The sequence below is a fragment of the Suricata suricatta genome, chromosome 2 (assembly GCF_006229205.1).
Source record: "Suricata suricatta isolate VVHF042 chromosome 2, meerkat_22Aug2017_6uvM2_HiC, whole genome shotgun sequence".
In the NCBI taxonomy this organism is placed as follows: Eukaryota; Metazoa; Chordata; class Mammalia; order Carnivora; family Herpestidae; genus Suricata; species Suricata suricatta.
Window position 1 is genome coordinate 81,713,419 of NC_043701.1, and position 21,075 is coordinate 81,734,493.

A 21,075-nucleotide genomic window follows, 5' to 3' on the forward strand; every position below is an offset into this window, starting at 1 on the left:
CAGGAGAAACCTAATAGAAGACCATGGGAATGGGAAAGGGGGGGAAAGAGTTGGGGAGAGGGAGTGAGGAAAATCATGAGAGACTTCTGAAGGCTGAGCACAAACTGAGGGCTGAAGAGGGATGGGGGAATGGCAAGGGGGGGGATGGTCATGGAGAGGGGCACTTGTGGGGAAAAGCACTGGGTGTTATATGAAAACCAACTTGGTAATAAACTATTTAAATAAAAAAAAATTTTAATTAAAAAAATAAAATATATGAGACATAGCTTATAACTTTTAAACAATTTTACAGCTCCCTCAAACTTACAAATTAAATTTACCCCCAAAATAACCATTTAAATGAACTACATTAACTTTATGTGACAAATCAGTTTCCTCTGAAAGTGAAGTGGTGATACAGCACGACCTTTAAGCCGGCGTCACTGTGACCCTGTGCCATGTGGCGACTCCAAGAATGATGCCTGGGTCATTTCCTGTTCGTGGTTCCTCAGTGTCCCCTCCCTTGAGTCTGCCATGACTGAACCGAAACACCCCTCCGGCCTCACCCTGACATGCACACTTACAGGGTGGTCGCATCCAGTTGATCCAAAGAAGGCTAACCTAATTTCTTGACTCTTGACTAAAGGAAAATATAAAATTAATATTTCTCCCAGAGAACTTCTAGAATCTCCTTCCCCCTAAGAATTAAACCTCCAGCCCTCCGGAATGGTTTGAAAAACCTTGCTCTAACAGAGGCATTTCAGGGCCACGAAACTGCCTTGTACAGTGAGAAATATATGTCATTACACATTTGTCCCAACCCATACGATGTATATGACCAAGAGCGAGCCTTGATGTAATCTATGGGCTTTGAGTGATAATGATGTATCAATATAGTTCCGCACTTGTAAAAATATATCGCTCTGCTGAAGGGTGTATAGGTGCAGGGGATATGTGGGAAGTAAGTCTCTGTACTTCCTGCTGAATTTTGCTATGAATATATAACTGCTCTGAATAATGCAGTCTTAAAAAAATTTTTTTTTTGCTCCCCATGGAAAACTAAATAACAATTTAGGAATGAAGTAAGATTATATTCAAATATAACTGCGTAAGACAAACTCTGAGGCAGCCCTCAATGCAGTGCCTAAGAAGAAGTCAGAAACATCTGGGGTCTGGGGGAGGGAGGCATCTCTATGACCCCTCTATTTGAGGGGGGATTGTGGGTTAGGCAGGGCTTGACTGGGACCACAGGACTGGACGGTGTGTGAGGAGGAGAGAGAGAAGTGTATTCTCAGAGTAGAAAGCAGCGCAAACCAAGGCTTGAAGACCAGGAGGCTTTCAGAGTGCAGAGGGGATTGCGAACGCTGAGGGCTGGCTGGAAACCGGGTTCTGATTAGGGGACGAGGGGAAAGCATGTGTAGAAAGCCTGGCCCTACCATTTCAGCCTTGATCTGCCCCGGGGGACCCGCCGGCGGTATCCCAGCCCGGGACTGCCCTGGTAGAGAGCTGGCGAGCGATCTGCGGTGCGGAGGTTGCTATTCGTACTGAGTGTGTCACTAGCTCCGCAGGAGGTAAAAATGACTTGACAGTCTCTCCTGGCTCTCACCCATCCGAAGCGTAAGCGAGAGTCGAGAGTCGGCTGGCAGAGTGGGTGGGCGCTGGGGAGAGGGAGTTCTTCGGACCTGAAGCTTTCAGTGGAGGAGAACGAAGGGCATCGAGAGGCTTACCCATGGTCTGGGGGCACCAAGCAAACAGGCCCCCACGTTGGAGTCCCCGGTGCCTATCATCTACCTTTCACTCTCAAAGGCTTTCATTTGGTGTGGAAATCCCTCTCTCTCTCTCACACACAGAGGCATGCATGTACACATATGTACACACACATACACAGATAATATGAAAATTATTTGGAACTGAAACTCTCAACTAAGGATCCTTCTAAACAAAGCTACAGGTTAATCCGGCTCTGTTGATTCTCTGTCACCCTGCAGATGTGAACTCCTCACTGTATGTGGTGCGATCCTTTAAGCCCATTTGACTTCTAAAGGGGAGGGTGACAACATTTTGGATTTCATTTTTGTTTGTCCCATAAGAGCCTTGAGTTTTGGTGAAAAACCCAGGCCATGGATGAATGTGCTTTAGACGTTGCTTGCTGGCACAGGGCCAAGGGGACTTGGGAGAGAGGGTGGAGCTGTCTGTTCAGACATGATTTTTAGTTTTGCCCTTTACCTCTGGAGCCAGGGCCCTGGCCCCCATCCAGCCGCACGAAGAGAAGATTATGGTATTTTCTAAGTAATTTTAAGGAACACAAACCCAAAGTAAAGTCAGGTGGTTTCAAGTCTGCACTGAATTTTTCATGTTAAGGATGCGTCATGATTCCGGTTTTCGGCAGAGCTCTATTTTAAATGACGAAGGGAGTTGTATTCTCCTGGAGACAGGCATGTTTTGGTTGTTTGCTAATGACCTCTGGTTTTGCTTATGAGGAGTTTTGTTAACAAATGGAAATGTAGCAAAATAAAACACTCTCTTTCCTTCGTACTTTCTTTTTTCCCCCCTTTTCTTCTTTTTTAAACAATGAGAACCCATGCAGTAAACTGTCAAAACCAGGCTATAGATATTGGTTATTGTAGCATCATTAATACTGTGTAAAAATAAATTAGTCACTTTAGCAATCAAACACATTCTTCTGATCCCCTGTCGGTGCTTTTAAACAGAGCCTTCCCCTCGCTGTTTGATAGATCCTATTGTTAAGAGAAGAGAACTGTAGAGATGTATTCAAAAATTCTTTGAAATTTTTCCAACCTCACGAACCCACTCAGCAATTAATTCGCCTTTAAGGAGGCTGAGAGGGAAGCAGGGCAGGGGCCTGCCTGCTTGGGTTTAAAGGTTAGCCCCACCCTCTGGATGAGAGGGCTCAGGACCTTTAGGACCTTAGTCATGCTCCGCCTGCCCTGGCTGCTTACCTTGCCGTTTCCTGCCCTCTGACCCATCCGCCATCTCACCCTCCAACTACCTTTCCTGAAAGAAAAGGGGGCCAAGATGAAGCCGGCAGGCGGTGACAAGATTAAACCAAAATAAACTCTAATCTCAAGCACAGAAAAAGATAGCTCTGTCTTCATGCTAAAGTGACTGAATCAAACAGAACTGTAATTTCTGGTTCTGGTTTAGTTCCATCCCTGCCATAGTTTGGTCCATTTGTATTGAGATCACATTGAATTCCACAGAGCTTCCTACCCCTCACCCCTCCCCACCCCCCATCCTCACCTGTCCCGAAAGTCTCAACAAAACTGCAAAACTATAGGTATAATTTAAAGCTAAGTGAGAACTTTAAAAGAGGCTCTGCTGTTTCCAGAAAGGGGGATATTTTTATATTCACTAGAGGCTCCCTTAGCGGAATGTGCAGTAAAGAGCAAGATAGAGACACCATCACTGATCACAAGGGGACACGTTCAGGAAGGAGAAAATCACTGCTCAGAGGCAGTATATGTCTTGCAGTCTTGGGACAATTCCATAAATGTAGAATTGTAGGGTGAATGTGCCCTTGTGGGTGTGCACTTTAGAGGCCAAGAAAAAAAAGAGACTTCTTTTCATCTGAGAACTGTATTGGCTTACTAGGACCTCTGTGACAAAGTGCCACAGAAGGAGGTCTAAAGCAATAGAAATTTATCTCCTCATAATTCTGGAGGTTAGAAAGCCAAGATCAAGGTGTTTGCAGAGTAGATTTCTTCTGAGGCCTCTCTCTTTGGCCTGCAGGCGGGGGTCTTCCTTCTTCCTGTATTTTCACACGGTCTTCCTTCTGTACATGTATGTGTCCTAATCTCCTATTCTTATGGGGATACCAGTCACACTGGATTAGGGCCCATCATAACCGTCATTACCTCTTTAAAGACCCTGTCATCAAATATAGTCACATTCTGAGATACTGGGGGGCTAGACCTTCAACATATGAATTTTGGTGCTGACATAATTCAGCTCATTACAAGAGCTAAGAATATTTCATTATCACAATTGACCATTGGTTAGGGACAAAAAAAGTTAACAGTAATAAACTCCCCATGAGTTTCTTTCACACACACACACACACACACACACACACACACACACACACACCCCTCATTCCTAGTGCCTGAAGGGCTCCAGACCACCCAAGGCTGACTCCCAGGGGCAGCAGAACCCTGAAGGACCTATGGATGTCGAGAGAAAGTAGCAAGAATGACCGGTGCTATGTTGTTAACATAAGAAGTGACTTTGTTGATGCTGAATCCAAAGATCCATTTTGCCATTGTCACCATTGTCACCGTGTTCAGAATATGTTTACTAACTGGTGCAGGATATCCAGGTGCTGTATGGTGCTATTCAGTTTCAGGTCTTTTCATAGTCAGTGTACCATTCTCCTCTTCCTGGGCGTCACTGCTCTTCTCAGACAAATAAATATATAAGAATGAGAACATTCCATGGAACAGTGTGTGTGTGTGTGTGTGTGTGTGTCTGTCTGTCTGTCTGTTTGTCTCTCTGTCACATACACACACACACATACACACACTCACACACCAATAGAAATGTATATGTTACAAAACATCTCAGGAACATACTGATGCTTTCATTCCAAGAATAAGTTTTGTTTGTTTTTTAGGACATATCTTTTTGTTATAGTACACAGCCTGGAATTCCTGCTGTCCAAGTCACTAGTAGGCTGTTTTTTATTACTGTTTTTCCTATCACTTTTCCTCTTCAAAACAGCGCCCTGCTCCTGGATCCTTGCCTATAGTGTACAAGCTTGCTGAAAGCTTGGCCACGCCTGGGCAACAACCATGACCTTCATCAGAGATTAGGTTTCAAGGTACCAGAGGGAGGGGAAAGGTTCTGAAACCAAAGTAGCATGCTGGAAGAACAAGAGGTAGACCAAGGAGGATGCTGAAGTAAGACTTAATCAGGGAAGGCAGAGGTTCAGCCCTGCGGAGACTAAGAGAGAATTGCAGGCCCAAGAAGCAGAGGAAAGTTCAAGGCTCTGCTCACGAGTGTCCGGCAGAAATGGGACTGCACCTAGATGCCTCCTGCTTCATCACCCACTTTCAATACATTTTGTCTGTCTCCTATTTGCAAGGCTTGATGCCAAGTGTTCAAGATATAAATCTACATAAGAAATGGTCCAAAATGTCAAGGGTGTTACATCTCATGGATGGGTTAACTTAAGATCTCACAACTGTGTCCTAACATTTGGTTTAGCTTGCCAAGCCACATGAAGAGCCAAGGTGCATCCATAACGACCACTGCCACATTTCCCAGCCAGTCCTCCACAAACCTTGTTAGTCTTCCAACACTTCTCTCTCTGAGACCAAGATGAGCCCCTGATCACTAAGTGTAGTGGCTTCTTTTTAGTACTCATCTTCTATCATATTCTCTACCTTTCATTCTTGTAGCCCTCTCCAGCCCTAGTCATGTCTCTTGGTTTGCCTTAGACCTCTCCACTGGTTCTTTCCCCTTCACTTTCTTGACCCAGTTTTTCAAAATTTCTGTCACAGTCTTCTTTTCTCCTTCCTCCCTGCTCTCTCCTCTCCCTCAGCATTTCTTGTGAATGATTCCTCGATATGGACTTCAAGCCTGTCCTCTCAATCCCAGACCTACATTTCCACTGCTAGCTTCACTGAGCGTCACCTCCAGAGGCTCAAAGGCACCATGTTTAAGATATTACAAATTAGATCTTCCTCCTCTATTCGGTTTGTTCTTCTTTCTACTCAATTGATGATATTCATCATTCAGTTGTCCACACTGGAAAAGCTGAAAACACATGAATATAGACATTTCTGCATATTTTTAGTGCAAAATACAATGTTCTGCCCATTTACTAATATAGCTTAGTAGTTCATGGCCTCCAAAAGTCCGACCTCTACCCAAGACCATTCATAACACGGCCCCATCCTGCCTTAAACAAACCCAATTTATGTCCTGTTTTCCTTAGGACAAATTCAGAGTCCACCAGGCTGTCCCCACTTTCTACCTTTCCATTCATCTGGGAATTCCGTGCTGACTTACAGAGTCAGGTCTTTGCATGTTTTGCTTTTCCCTCCTTGACGGGCTTCCTTACCATCTGTCAAAGTCTAGGCATCTTTCAAGGCGGTTCCATCACCTGTCCTAGATAATACCTTCTTTGACCACATCAGACCGTGGTAACCACCAACACCCACTCCCCCACCCCTCCGAATCTCCGAATCCCTCTGGCACCGAACATCTGTACCACAGAATTTAGCACCTGGCTACATCCTTGTTCTCTTTCTTTGGTATAAACAAGACAGAGAGCAGTCTCTTTTCCAGGGATTCACAGACATGGTAAATTCCTCCTTGAGTTTTTCCCAAAAATGTGTCTGGGAGCAGGAATTTGTAATCTTCCTTTCTTCAGCCGGTGAAATTTACATACCTTTTTGTGCTACAATGTGTTTTGTCTTGGTTATCAGGAAATTGAGGGATCTTTCGGTACCAGATGGTAATAATCAGCTTATCTTAGAATCCTAGTAAAAGTTATCTATTTTACCTGCCTCTGCGGGGTGTTTTTTCTTAATTTTATAGTACACTTAATTTGTAAGACACCATAAATCCTTTTGGAACGAACTGAGAAAATAGACCTTTAAATAAATAATATCCTTCTTTTATTACATAATTTTCATTTTCCTACCGGGCTTGTGAGTCCCTAAGAACAGAGGTAGATCTTATATTTCTTCTATTGACTGCCCAAAGTGAAAGCGTACAGTAGGTCCTTAATAATTCACTGTTGATGGGTTAATACATGTGGATATCCTAAGTGAAACAACCTACTCTGTTAAAATGGGTTAGATTATTTTAAACTGAGATGAAAACATCTAAAAATTACATAATTCTAACAAAGGGCCTTGAGCATATTTCCTCCTGCTAGCATTTTATGAAATGTTTAAAATATCAGAACACAATAAAAATCACAAGTTAAAGTTTTTGCTGTTACAGTATCTAAGCATAATACTTAAAATGGAAAAGAAGATGAACGAAATCAATAGTTCACTGCCAGCAACACTTCCTGGATGCCAGAATGCATTTCCCCGGCAGCCTCACAGCCCCGCGGGCGGCTTTTCTGGTAAACACCATGTTCAGGTGGTGTCCGACTTTTTTCTCCCCTCGTCCTTATTTTCACTGCCCCTCCCCACCCTTCCCAACACAAAATAGCAAACATTAAAATTGGCTTTTGATAAAACTACATGTTCCAGTCATCAAATTCTTTTCTTTTCTAGGGGGAGGGAGCGGGGCTTGAGGGGGAAGAGGGGCTCCTTTATTAAGCTCACTCAGGGAGAGTACTTTAACTTTGAAAGAAACCACAAGAATGTGATCATCAAGTCATAGCCAGACGCAGCCTGTGTTCATACTTCCTGTCCTATTACCCCTACCCACACACCCCCACATTCACCCACCAACAGGGACCTATAGCTGTTATTCATACAGAAGGTGTGAATAATCCATCTAAGTACAGACACTTTTGAGACTTAAGATTCACTCAGCTGACTGGGCTTTCCCATTGTGCAAGAAGTAAGGGCTGTGGGTCCTTTCTTTTGCTCTTTTAACCAGAGTGGAAACGTCTGCCTTTTCATGTCCTGAGTTGCCTTCCCTAGCCTCTTCCTTCCAAGCAACGCTATTGACCAGAGAATGAGAATAACAAATAACAGACACACCATCTTCATAATTATGAGATTCAAAGATGTCTCCACCTCCACCTCCTGATCTAAATGACATTGTATGTCTGATTTTGGAAGATAAATTAAAACTCATCTTTACCACCCAAAGTCATTGTTTTTGGACCAAACTCCAGTGTGGGACCGTCTTAACTAACCTCATGTGACCTCTTAACCTGGCAGTTTGTCCAGGGCTCATAATTAATGTAAGTTATTTTCCCAGGACCATTTACAATGTCCTGAATCTCTTTACCTCACATTTAGCTTCTTTTTGCTTTTTTTTTTTTAAAGTCCACACTTTTTACGGTTTTATTTTTTAATTAGTTTTGAGAGACAGAGAGAGACAGTGCAATCAGAGGAGGGTCAGAGAGAGAGGGAGATACAGAACCAGAAGCAGGCTCCAGACTCTGAGCTAGCTGTCAGCACAGAGCCTGACGTGGGGCTCGAACCCACGAACCGTGAGATCATGACCTGAGCTGAAGTCAGACTGAGCCACCCCGGTGCCCCTTTTTTGCTTTTTAAATAGAAATTAATTTTAGGGGCACCGGGGTGGCTCAGTTGGTTAAGTGTCTGATTGGCTCAGGTCATGATCTCATGGTTCATGAGTTCGAGACCTGCGTCCGGCTCTATGTTTACAGCTCAGAGCCTGGAGTCTGCTTTGGATTCTGTGTCTCCCTCTCTCTCTGCCCCACCCCAACTTGTGCTCTCTCTGTCTCTCAAATGGATAAAAGTTAAAAAAAATTTTAAATAATTTCAATTTGGCTTAGGTGAAACAGAATTAGGTAAGCTAATACTTTGCAAAATAGGAAGTATGTCAAATATGTTCTACAGATAAACAGAATATTTTAGCGACACCTGGGTGCCTCAGGCAGTTGAACATCCGACCTCCACTCGGGTCATAATCTCATGGTTCATGAGTTCAAGCCTCACATCAAGCATCATATCCCTTAGTCCCCTGTCTTTATGAACACCCCCACCTGCCGCATCTTGTGCACGTGCACACGCTTGCTTTCTCTCTCTCAAAAATAAAAAATAAACACTTAAGCAGAATATTGTGAATTTATGCTATGTGGGATTCTCCATACTGGTTTTTTTCCATGCCATGATTGAAATAAATACAAGTATCAGCTATACTAATATTAGATATAATATAAAAGATATATTACATTTAACACCAGGAGACACAGGAGTGCAAACCTCCAAAATATCTGCCTTGACCCTTTAAAAATATGCCTTTGATGTGTGTGTATAGTATATGATTATATATATAATACATTATAAAGGGGCTCTGTTGTGTGTGTGTGTGTGTATATATATACATATATATATAAAATCAATTGCTGATGCAAGAAGTAGAATCAAAAATTTAAATAATTTTAACATTAGATTTTAAGTCCATTTGATGAGACAAATCTGGGTTATAGGAATTCTTGAACAAAAATGAAATTTGTCTAAATGTCATATTTACTAAGTGTAGTGAGATGACTAATGTCAGATTAGCTCTGGGGACTAGCAAACGTTTAACTGGCACTTTAGAAACAAATATGAATGAATGAAGATATAATGCATGGATCTAGGTTTATAATTTTATATATTTTAAATCTTCCTTTAAGAGTTATACATATCTAGGGGTGCCTGGGTGGCTCCATCAGTTGAGCGTCCAACTCTTGGTTTTGGCTCAGGCCATGATCTCACAATTCATGGGTTCAAGCCCCACATTGTGCTCCACGCTTACAGCAAGAGCCTGCTTGGGATTCTCTCTCTCCCTCTTGCTCTCTGTCCCTCTCTTGCTTGCTCGCTCTTTCTCTCAGAAATAAATAAACATTAAAAAAAAGAGTGAAATTGTTCTGCCATTTTATCCACTAGTAAAATGCAGCTGAACAATTTGACATTAAATAATAAACAAATAAACAAAACTGTGCTGCTTTATGTATTCATTCTTCTAACTTTCAAGTCTCCAAGGCAATAATGCAACCATAACTCTAGCTGCTTCTGGGTCCAATCCATCATCCTCTACACCTGTCATCCTTAATATCAACATCCTTCCCTCCCACCCCTGAGCAACCTGACCTTTATGTGCGTAGATTGAATGCTTCTTTCTCTAACTGATACCATGTCGGATATGAAGCCGCTCAGCTGTAGTAGAACTAGAAGTGGGGCGGCAGCAGCCAAAGGGGCTTCATTGTGTTGCTTGCCTCCGACAGCCACAGGGTCTTCAGAGAGAATTATCAGCCCCTAGAGAATCAGTCTAGAGACCAGCCACCTCCATGGTACCTGGGAGGCAACCCGGCTGCCCCTGGTTTTGGCAATCCAGTGAGCCTCTCTGCCCTCCCTCTACTCAAGCGAGAAGGCAGAACATACCAAAAGATCCAGAGCAGCTGAGATGGGTACAAACAGCAATTTAAGAGAACATCCTGGTCTGTTTCCTGTTTTTGCATGGATTCTGTACAGATTCGTGCTATGAAAATGCCTATATTGTTGTTTTTATTTATTAAGGGTATTTGTTTATTTTCAGAGACAGAGATGGCATAAGCAGGAGAGGGGTGGAGAGAGAGACAAGGAGAATCCCAAGAAGGCTCTGTGTGCTGTCCGCGCAGAGCCCAACGCAGGGCTCTATCTCACGAACCCGGAGATCATGGCCTGGGCTGAAATCAAGAGTCAGACACTTAACTTACTTAGCTGCCCACTTGCCCAGAAAATGCCCATTTTAAAGAACCATTGGGTAGACCTGATATACATAAAAATCACACGGGGGCGGGAAATATTCCTTTTATGAAATAGCAAAGCTGGTAGTTTTATCATGGCTTTAAACACTCCAATACTAGTCAAAACCTGTGAATATGTATACATTCTTTTATATGGATAATTATCCTCTTTATTGGTGGCGCCTCCTGGATTAGGAGGATTCTTCCATGCAAATAAGCAGTAGAGGAAGGCAGTACAACAAAGAACACCTTTTATGTGGCTTCAGTACTTATTTAGCAAAACTTCTACATTTGTTGAGAGGCAAATGCTGCATTCCTGGATTTCTAGAAATTTCTTTGTAATTACTGTAAATTTATTAATTCAAGTTAAAGTCCTAATATATTTTTTGGTAAATGCGTATAAACAACAAACAGATCCACTATCCGTATGCTGTTAAGATCAACTCACCCGAAGTGCTTATGTCTCCTTTCGAATTTCTGATCATGATAGAAACAGGCAAAGATATCACTTAGGTACGGTCTGTACTGCTTTAATACTTAGCCATAGAAATTGAGCTTAAATACAGGATACTTTATGCTTTACAAGGACTCCAAATTAAGTTGCAAATAATGTTTTCTGATGATAGTACCAAATTCACTGACACCGCTTTTTGGCCAAGAGAGTTGGTTTTTTTGGTTTGGTTTGGTTTGGTTTGTGAGTTTTGGTTTGTTTGTTTGTTTAAGCACTTTCTTTTTATGGTAGAGGCATCCATTTTTGTGTGAGCCTAAAGTTTTGGGGTCCTTTGGTGGTTTTTTTAAAGTGATATTGTGGTCTTACATTTTAATGTTTCCTGGAAGAACTGGCCAGCTATTTATTTTAATTACTTCACAGGAACCCACATGACAAATTTTGAAGGACATTTTCTTATTACTCATTGTTTAGTATTTTGGTCTTCATTTTTTCCCAACAGGATACAGTTTCAAGGTAAGATTCCATTTGTTTTCTTTTTATTTCAGAATAAAAATATAGAAATTCTACATTTAGTTTTCTGGCCCCTTCCCCATCTACCCATGTATTACCCCCACCCCCCACTCCTCTTCCCCTCTACTCCCAAAGAAATTTTCATGGTTTGGGTAAACATTTCTACTAAATCTGCTTTGAAAGCTAATCATTTAGAGGCAAATACAACCTCAAGAACCACAGTGTTTGCGGGCGTTAGGAGATGTTTTAGCACAAATCTTCCTATTCACCAACCTTCAAAATTCTAAACCCTATTGGGATGCCTAGAGATTCTGATGAGAGGAAAATAAATAACATAGAGAAAATAAAACAAACATCATATTCTCAAATGTGACTTTGGTACATATAAATCTGACATCAGAAATAGAAATTCATCTTTCATGAAATCATTTTATAGTTAACTGACTGGAAAAATATGCAGCTCCGGTCATTGTCAGAAGTATACTTATAAAATCAAAGCTCAAATCTAGAGATCAGAGTTTACTGTAAAATGTTGATGGGTGTTGTGTAATTTCACTCTGGAACAGAGTTCGCTACTTGCTTCTCTCATGTAAATTTAATATCCATTATTCCTTCTTTAGTTGGTCAAATAAGACATTCGTTATTGCTTTTATAATGTCCAGTGTTGCACCAAAAACCATGCTGGTACATTCTTATATGTATATTTTTATGAAATCAAAAATTTCTAAAAATCACTGATATGGATTTCTCAGAGCAGCAAGTAAGATGGCTTTAATTATAATGTTTTTCTTTGAATAACTCTTTCTAAAAAACTTTTGCAAGCTTTATTCCAGCCAGTCCTTATTGCAGAATAGAGTCATAGAAACTCTTGAGGTCAGTCGCTCCCACCTTCCGTCTTATAGATGAGAAAACTAAGGTCCAAGGCTGTTAAGTTAAATTTTCCAAAGTCTGTAGTTTGTGTCCACTTTCTCCTATTGCCTTTTCCGGCCCACAGGCCCTGTGTTATCCTCAGCTTTCAGATCATGTAATCGTAGGCCCTCACTTGAAGCTATGTAGACATTTGGTGAGCTGGAAACCAGATCTCTGCCTCCTGGCCGAATTTTATTATACCCTCTAACGCGCGGCCTCCTGTGAAGCCCTGCTGGCGACAGGGCCATTCCGTCCTATTTTCATTTTTTTGGATAAAAAAATTTCTACAGGTGTCAAAAGATGCTAAGGATGCCTGGAAGTGTATGGATAACATCTTCAGGATTATTCATAATCATCAACTCAGGAAATACAACAAACATTCTGTGAGGGGTTTTTTTTAACCCTTTCTACAAGTTACACAGCATGTGGTTAGTAAATATTGGTTGAACTCAGTGGAACGAAGGTAACAAAACCGTTGTATTTGCTGTGAAGACTGAAGACCGTTGCTATGTCTCATAGCGGAGCACATGGTTCCCTCAAATAAAGGATGTGCTTAAACAGCTAGGAAAACCAGAGAACCAGATCCAACTCCACCGCTTACAACCTTCGTGGCCTTGAGAAAGCTACTAACTTTCCCGAACTATAATTTTCTTTCCTGTAAATACCGTCTACCTTACAGAGATTTTATGCGGATTAAATTAGACAATGTGTGTGTGGAGTCAAACACGACGAACACCCAACAGTTTGCCCTCCCCTGCCCTTCACGTCTGGCTGGGAGGTGACTGGCCGCCTGTTTCTCTGCCCTGAGAGTCAGGACACTGACGTCAAGCTGATCTGTGTCTGGGTATTTCTGGATTTTGGGCGCAGCCCTGGAAACTTGTCCAGAGCACAGGGGGCCCGGCTCTCTCTCCCTGGCCTGTGTCTGTCACACATGCAATGCGTCGGGGAAGGGTGCAGTTTCCTCTCTTCTCTCACAGCGTGCTGACACTGAGCACGGCACTAGGCATGGAGACACACAAGCGAAGAGGATTTTGTCTCATGACATTTGATGGTGTTGGAAACCACTTTCTGGAATAACGTGCTGTGAAGGCATATTTAGTTTATTAGATGGCCTCGAGAATTTTGCAGAGTAAATATTTAAAAACGCCAAGCTTCTGTAGCTTTAATATACACAAATGATATTTCTGGATCCTCCTCAGAAACCAATACTCAGATCTGTCCCCACACTCTGTACCTTATAAAACTTGTGGTATTCTAAAACTGGTAATAAAGCTATGACAGTTTTGTAGATCCAAATGTTTATGTTTCAGACGTCAGAAACAGAATCTTTAGATCCTGATGCTTTTGATACAGAAAATGTTGATATTTCATGATATATTTATCTACTCTAAAATACTTGACAGTAAGCATTCGAGGCAAAAAAAATTTAAGTTCCTATTTTAACTCCAGTTAGTAAACATACAGTGTAATATTAGTTTCAGGTGTACAATACGGTGATTGACACGTCCATACATCACCAGGTGCTCATCATGATAGGTACACTTGTCACCAAATTTTTAATAAGGTTTTCAGATTACCTTTCTGAGCCCCTAATAAAAGAGAATGAAGAATTCCTTGATTGGAAAAAATACAATTAATATTCAAGATAGCACTGCCTTCGGCTGTAAGAAAGGCACTAGCTCATGCCCCCAGCCCACACCACGCTGTCCTTGGGAAGTCGGCGTTCCTAGCCGCCCATCCACTTGGTGCCCTGACAGTGGGTTCAGTCCGGACCAAGACCTTCCCAACCTGTGAATCGGTCAAGGTTAAAACGAAGCCTTTGAAATTATATGCCCTTCTTCCTTCCCCTAAATATGCAGCACTATAGCCTAGAATAACGTGCCAGGGAGTTTTAAAATGGAAGTTTCAGTGTTAGAGGTTGGGGTAATAAGGAATTGCAGAAAAACCTAGACAGTAATAGCATTTCAATACAATACTATTAAACAAGAGAAAATTGGATTTTGGTAACATGAACAATGGCTGTTATTTCCAGATGTTTAAAAAGTGAAGTCTCCAGGATATATTACAATTTTGACTAGGTTTCTCACAGAAGTAGCAACTAAAAAAAAAAAAGGAAAGAAACAAAGTAGAGATTAACAGAGTAATTTATTGAGAGAACTAATGTATCAAATAATATCGACTTTCTAGAAAATGGCTGTTGAAGGTTGGATGGTTTTATAATTGATCAAAACAAAGATTGTAAATGTGATCTGTGTTTAATGTCTGTCTGTGTAAGTCTGCATCTAGACACCTATATACTCAGTTCTAACAGCTAGGTTCTAGAATCAACTTTGTTAAGTATGCGTAAGGGTTTCCCACCCTTTGACTTTAAGGAAAATGTGTCGCTCGTGTTGTTTAGCAAATAATGACCGGCTGGCTATAAAAGCAAGACTTTAGGGTGGGAATAGTCATTTACTACGAGTTAGAATTTAATATTCACAAGTGGTTGGTGAAGGACCAACACTTCATCTCAGTAAGGGAAAGATGATACAATCATGCCACTTGAGGTGTCATTGGTTATTTAGATTCTCTGGAGAAGGAAGTTTGGATTACCTAGTCCAAAGCACAAGAGGAAGAAAGAAACTCTTCATAAAGGGCAAATTGGCAACTAACTTTACCTCGAAATCACACTGCAAGCATGGCATACGATAAACATTCTGGCCTAAAAGAGTTATAGAATATTAAAATACAAAAATGTAACGCTGATGTCCATTTAATTCTTTCTGAGGTCTCAGTATCATGTTCTTTTTCAAATCACTCCCCCATTAGGCACTTCTTGCAAATACAGCATATCTCACACATCTACTGCCTACCCCCTGCATTCACAATGGCTCATCTAAAATCTCCTGTATTGCTATAATAGTATTAGAATTGTGTTCATTTCTGAACAATGCCAAAGCAATATAATTCATGGAAAGAGAAATCACTTAGTTACTACCCTCACAAATCTTTGCTCTAGGTTTTTGTCTTCTCACCGATTTTTTTCACTTTCATTTCAGCAAGTGCATTCTGTGCATTTTACTTTTGCTAACCCTACACATTGGGAGTTCACTCGAACATTCGGAGCTGTTACCTACAGAAACATTCTTTGCACATCCTGTGCATAAAGGATGTGATTGTTCATATTGTGTGTTATATTTTTTGATCTTATTCCTCTGGCCTGCACAGGCATTTAGTCGAACCCAGGAAGAGAATACAGACAGCTGACTGGATGAAGAAGACATTGTGGAAAAAACCCTCCCATTGTTTAGATTTCTGTCAGAGGATATAAGAATACTTAATTTCTTTTATCTCTAGGGCTTTCATTATCATTTAAATTTCATTTTACATTAATTGATCAGGGATTAGTAAAGCCATTATGCAGAAATTAGAATAAGACAAGCCAGATGGAATGAATAATTCATGAAGTCCAATTACATTTTATTTCTGGTGTACTTTCAAACTTGCCTCTGACTTCTGTGCTATTTTGATGTGACAATATTCACTGGAAATCAAGAGTGCCATTTTAATTTATTGTATCCCTCTGGAGTAGAAGCATTTGTATGCGGTTGGGGGTGGAGGGCTGCTAATGCTTTCTCCCAAAACACCAATTTCAGAGCTGTTGGAAATACTGGGTGATCTAGAAAATGTGATTCATCTGTGAAGGTTCAGGGATTCTACGCTGAGCCACGCCGGTCCACCTGATGAGGCAGAGAACCTGTGGTTTTAGAACCGCGAGATGTTTAACCTCCCAAAAGAGCTATACAAATCCCTTCAAAATATGTGCCCCCATTCCGGCCGCAAAGGAACCTTAAAAAAGTATGAATTTGGCCTGGAGTTGGCCGGGAAGCAGACCTGCAGCTACCGAAAAAGACCACGAGGTGGCAGGCGTTGCCTTCCGTGCGAAATGTCCAAGCGGGGGCTCGCAGGGCTTCCCCGCGGGTCTGACCCCCGCAGGCCGACCGCGGTTGGGTCCGGGCCCCGAGCGACTCGCAGAGCGTAGCCGGGCGAGAATTCCGGGTTAATGGGCAGGCCGGGCCACCTGAACGGAATGTCTCGTACGCCTGTGTCTGAAACCGCCTCCCCCGCCGGCCCCAGCCCCCAGCCCCTTAAGAGTCCCCCCTTCCCACCCCTCTCCCCCCCCCCGGTATTTATTTATGCCACTGGACAGTTCTAGTCACATTAAAGCTGCGGTTCACCTTTTCGAGGACTTTCATCTCGGGAAGTTTTATGACACTTTGTGAATGTGCAAAGTTTTTAATTAGGCTCGCTAGACTGCCCGAGGCAGCGGCAGCGCCACAAAGTCTTCACGGTCTCTCTGCTTTACAGCACAACAAGCCGCTCTACTCCTTTGAAGACAATGCAGACTATGTGTACGATGTCATGTGGTCCCCCGTGCATCCCGCGCTCTTTGCCTGCGTGGACGGGATGGGGCGCCTGGACCTCTGGAACCTCAACAATGACACCGAGGTGAGCGGCGGCGCAGGCGCCCGGGCGGGAGGGCTGGGGGGAGGGCGCAGCCGGCCTCTCTCCGTCTCCCCCTCGCTCTCCTCCAAGGCCTTTTTTGGACTGACCCTCCAGTTGCAGCTGGGCTGCCGACCCCCATTCTTAACTGCTCTGAAGGGAAACTGGCAGATGCACTGGCCCCAAATCATTTCATCTCACTTCATCCGCAAACCGTGGCAGATCCTGGACAATTGACGACCCTTCCTAGCAAAAAGCAAACCAATGTGTGTTCACGCCTTTCCCTGCGGGAAAGGACACACAGGCATAGTTCAGAGCGGTGTTGAAACAACTCTATTGGCAAGCGCTTGGAAAAGTAAGCGGACGCTTACTTGAGATTGAGCTTTTAAAGGGGGTTGTTTGTCAGTGTTTGCTATTAGTACACTTTCTATTTTAAATTCATAAAAGATGATTCTGTTGACCGTTTATGTTTAGATCCATCCTCCGTTTGATTTTTATAAGGCGAATAATCCTCATCTAAAATGCTCAACTTACAGGCAGACTTTTACAACAGTTTGCAATTCTGAACATGTATGTTAAACTTAGTGTTTGGAAAAAAAAAAGTGGGATTGCAACATGTCACATTTAGAAAAGTGAAAAATACACCCCCCCTTTTTTTTTTCAAAAAAAAAGGAATTAACAATAAGGAAATATTCTTTTTAAAATTTATGCTACATTTGTGTTTTTAAAAATTCTGCCATGTGCATTTCCCCTTTTGCCCGCACCCTCAACATTACTGAGGTGCTAACGCAGCTACTGGGGAGGAGGCTTGTAGTTTTTTTTAACATGAATATTAAATGTTAATCAGAACTTCCCAGCTTCTAGGGCACCTCTCCGTAAAGGGACAGGTAAGGGGAACAAGCATGCAAACTGTATGTCAAGTTGAGAACAAGAGAAAGGACTTTTGAAGTGTTCTGAGCAGGAAGCAGCTCAGCCTTTTTAATTAGGAAGCCTCTGGCTGGAGCATCTGAGGAGGAGCAGGCCCCTAGTATTTTCTGCGGGAGGGGGCAGGGAAATACCCCGCAGGTGGTACGATGAAGCCTCTGTATCTTGCAAAATTATATGCACCTGTGACCACTGCCAAATAGTTATATTTTAAAATATTTCAGTTTAAGTCTTTTTTTTTCCCTTCTTTTGGCTACAAGAACTGTGTGACAGAGGGTTATGGGATGAAGCATCTTTGAAAATAAGCAAAAGGCATGAATGTATGCAATGCCCATCATTTTGGATGTTGAAATGTTCCTAACATTATTGCTCTTCATAGAAAGGTGCTGTTATTCTATATGGTGACGGGTTCCCAAAGTCTTTCATCACTGTTGATTAAAATCATATTGCTTCTATCTGCTAGAAACTCATTCACTTAAAGCAACCAAAAGACACACGTTTTCCAGGTTAGCTTAAGAGACCGCCCCCCCCAGCCCCAATCAGGAATACGATTTAGTAGAAATGATGTTCAGGTGACGCCCAACGACAAAGCAGTGGCGTGAATCCCACCTCTGCCTTAGTAATGCTTGTGTAACTGTTGTTTTGTTTGTTGTCTGCTTTTTAGGTAAAATGGACTTAATGTGTCAACAATGAAACTGCCAAAAAGGAAATTAACTGGCAAAATATAATTTTTCCCTTGTCTTTCTCTAGGTATCAGGGGACAACCACATAAGAGTTTTGTAGATAAATGTTTTTTAAAAATCATTACGGGGCAGGCAAATTGCTTAGTTTTGTGGCACCCATAATCCTGCTTTCAAAATAACAGTCGAAATGTCGAGTCTGATTCAAATCCGGCAATGAACTGAACACTTTTCTAAACTCTTAAATGATTTTTGCCCTCTCTCAAGTTGAACCAGATTTTTCAAATATTTGTCAGATTAGGATTTAGGTTTGTGTAAAAGAGAGCGACCCTGAACTCTCAGTGGGTTTTGTTGTTGCTGCGATTACTGTACTTTTAGACCAAGTTCTCCCACTCGCTCCAAGGCAATGATAGTTCATATTCACCTGCCTGAATATCACTGACCTCCACACAGTGTAGTAATTTAGGCAGAAGATATCCTGTCTTTGCAATTAAAATGATTGAGCCTTAAAAAATGTGAACATAACTGTGAAAGCAAAGTACGGAAGTACCACAGTCAGTATATGGATTCGTTTCATTATAGATTCATCAGCTTTTGAAAGGTCCTTATGGGTCACACTAATTAAATATAGTTTATCATTTCCTCCATGCATTTGATACTTTTTAGTACATATAGGAGGCTGTGATAATTTTTTAACCATTTATCATATTTGAAGTGAAGGTATTTTTAAATGGTTAAAATAGTAATTGTCCCAGCTTGCTAGATTACTGAGTTCTCAAGAAATAAGATTTTTTAAAATGTATTAGGCATAATTTAAAGTGTATCAGAATCAGTTTATTTTGCATGATTAATTTTTTAACATTCATATTAATATTCAACACTTTTATTCCATTTTTGAGATTGTTCATCGATAAAATCTGATATTGAACAGAGTTAGGTTTATAACGTATGATCCTGCACGCTCTCCCTAAATTATGGTGTTAGATACTAACTCTGCAAACTATGGCTGAATCTCAGATTTGTTTTCTGAGTAGCACACTAATAATAAAACATATTGACAGAATTATGGCCCATCTAAATTCACATTGTTTTGGCCTTTGAAAGGTTTGGTTAAAAATTCAAGCTCCTGCCTGCACAGCAGGTACTTTTATTGTAGAAATTGTGTATTTTTTTAAAAAATAAATGAGTTGGGGACTTTCATTTTTCATTTTTGCTCACAATTGACATACAGGGATTTAAGCAGGTCAAAGAATTTCTATTGATTTCAAGATTAAGTTTAAACATAATGTGATGGAGTTTTGTTGCTATTTTAAAGATAGGTATTGGGTCAATACTCTCACGTAAACAGATGGTTTCAATTCCCTGAATGGCAGATCGCTGGGAGAGCTGAGGCGCAGCGCATGGCGCGTGTCCATCCTGAAACGACCTGTTTAGTAGACACAGGTCTTAACGGTGGCGTGAGATGATCTCTAGGGCCCTCTTTGCACTCTTTTTTTCTTTTTGTTTCGACATTTACTCTTTTGCTTTTTAATGGCCTGTTGTCATTTCCCATTCAACGTTCTTGGAGAAGGCTCAGAGATGTGATCTTTATAAACTTCCAAACGTGAAGACAAGAGTTTACACAACTGTTGACGCAGAGGGGTAGACCCCCTAAAACCTTGTCCTGATACCACGGTTCTTGTCACAGATGCCACAGAGTCCATCTCAGCACCCCCAGATAATTTTAATAAGAAGTATGATAGTCATTATCAGCATCGGCAGGTGTCAGTGTTTGTTAAAGGAGACGGAAGGCCTCTTCTACAAATAGGGGCTGCCGTCCATCAGGATATCAGCCGGGTACACTTCCAAGGTTATAGAGTGCTTTGTCCCTCCTGGTACTGACAGGAAAGGGGAACACAGGAAAACAGAAAAGAAAAAAGAAGGAGAATTTGAGGTTTTGAAGCTTTTCCACTTGTACTTCTTGTCTTCTTCTGATCATCCCCTCCCTGATGAGGTTTTGAGGGATCAATACATATTTTTTCTCTGAAGACACACATTAATATGAGCTTTATTCCACCATAAACCCCCCTTCCTGCCTTTTATAGTATCCTTAATCTTGGTAAATCCTGAAATCTCTCTCTCCATCGGTCCATAAATCGTGACCTGATCGTGAAGTATCACATTTAGCTGGTGTGTTTGTATGTTGGATGTACACCCTGCATAATCCGGAGAAATCTTTGTCACTCATTGCCCACTGACTGTGGAAAAAGACTCTCCCTCTTTTCCTTTTTTTGTTAAAGTGTCTCCTCTCTACCCCTTGATTCAGTGGAGCATATGATTTAAGAACAATGAATCCTTTTACCCCTGCGCAGGGGACGTATATTACTTCACGCACATGAAGGCAGTGGTGACTCACCCATTTTAACGTATCATGGTAAATTTGAGTATCTAAATTCATATTCAGAGATTCTTTATTGCTGTCGTAACCCCATTTGACAGGTCCCGACAGCAAGTGTGGCCATAGAAGGGGCTTCTGCCCTAAACCGTGTTCGCTGGGCTCAAGCCGGCAAAGAAGTTGCCGTTGGAGACTCAGAAGGCCGAATTTGGATCTACGATGTTGGAGAGGTATGTATTCTTTGGTTTGCAGTTTTGGGTGTTTGGGGTTTTTTTTTTTTTCCTCTTTTCTTTTCTTTCTATCTGTCTTTCTTTTCTCTCTTTTTTTTTTTTTTTTTTGACTTGTGTGTCTAGTTTAAAGGCCTAGAGAAATT

At 41.6% G+C, this 21,075-nt stretch overlaps 1 protein-coding gene across 4 annotated transcripts in view; it reads left to right on the forward strand.

Moving 5' to 3' along the window:
• The window catches only part of DYNC1I1 (dynein cytoplasmic 1 intermediate chain 1), a 296,393-nt gene that overhangs the window by 257,943 nt on the left and 17,375 nt on the right, over positions 1-21,075 (forward strand). For all 4 annotated transcript variants that reach the window (XM_029929298.1, XM_029929286.1, XM_029929275.1 and 1 more), the window contains 2 exons: positions 16,590-16,730; positions 20,807-20,932. In XM_029929298.1, the coding sequence (XP_029785158.1) occupies positions 16,590-16,730; positions 20,807-20,932 (267 nt within the window). The remainder of the gene's footprint in view (positions 1-16,589; positions 16,731-20,806; positions 20,933-21,075) is intronic.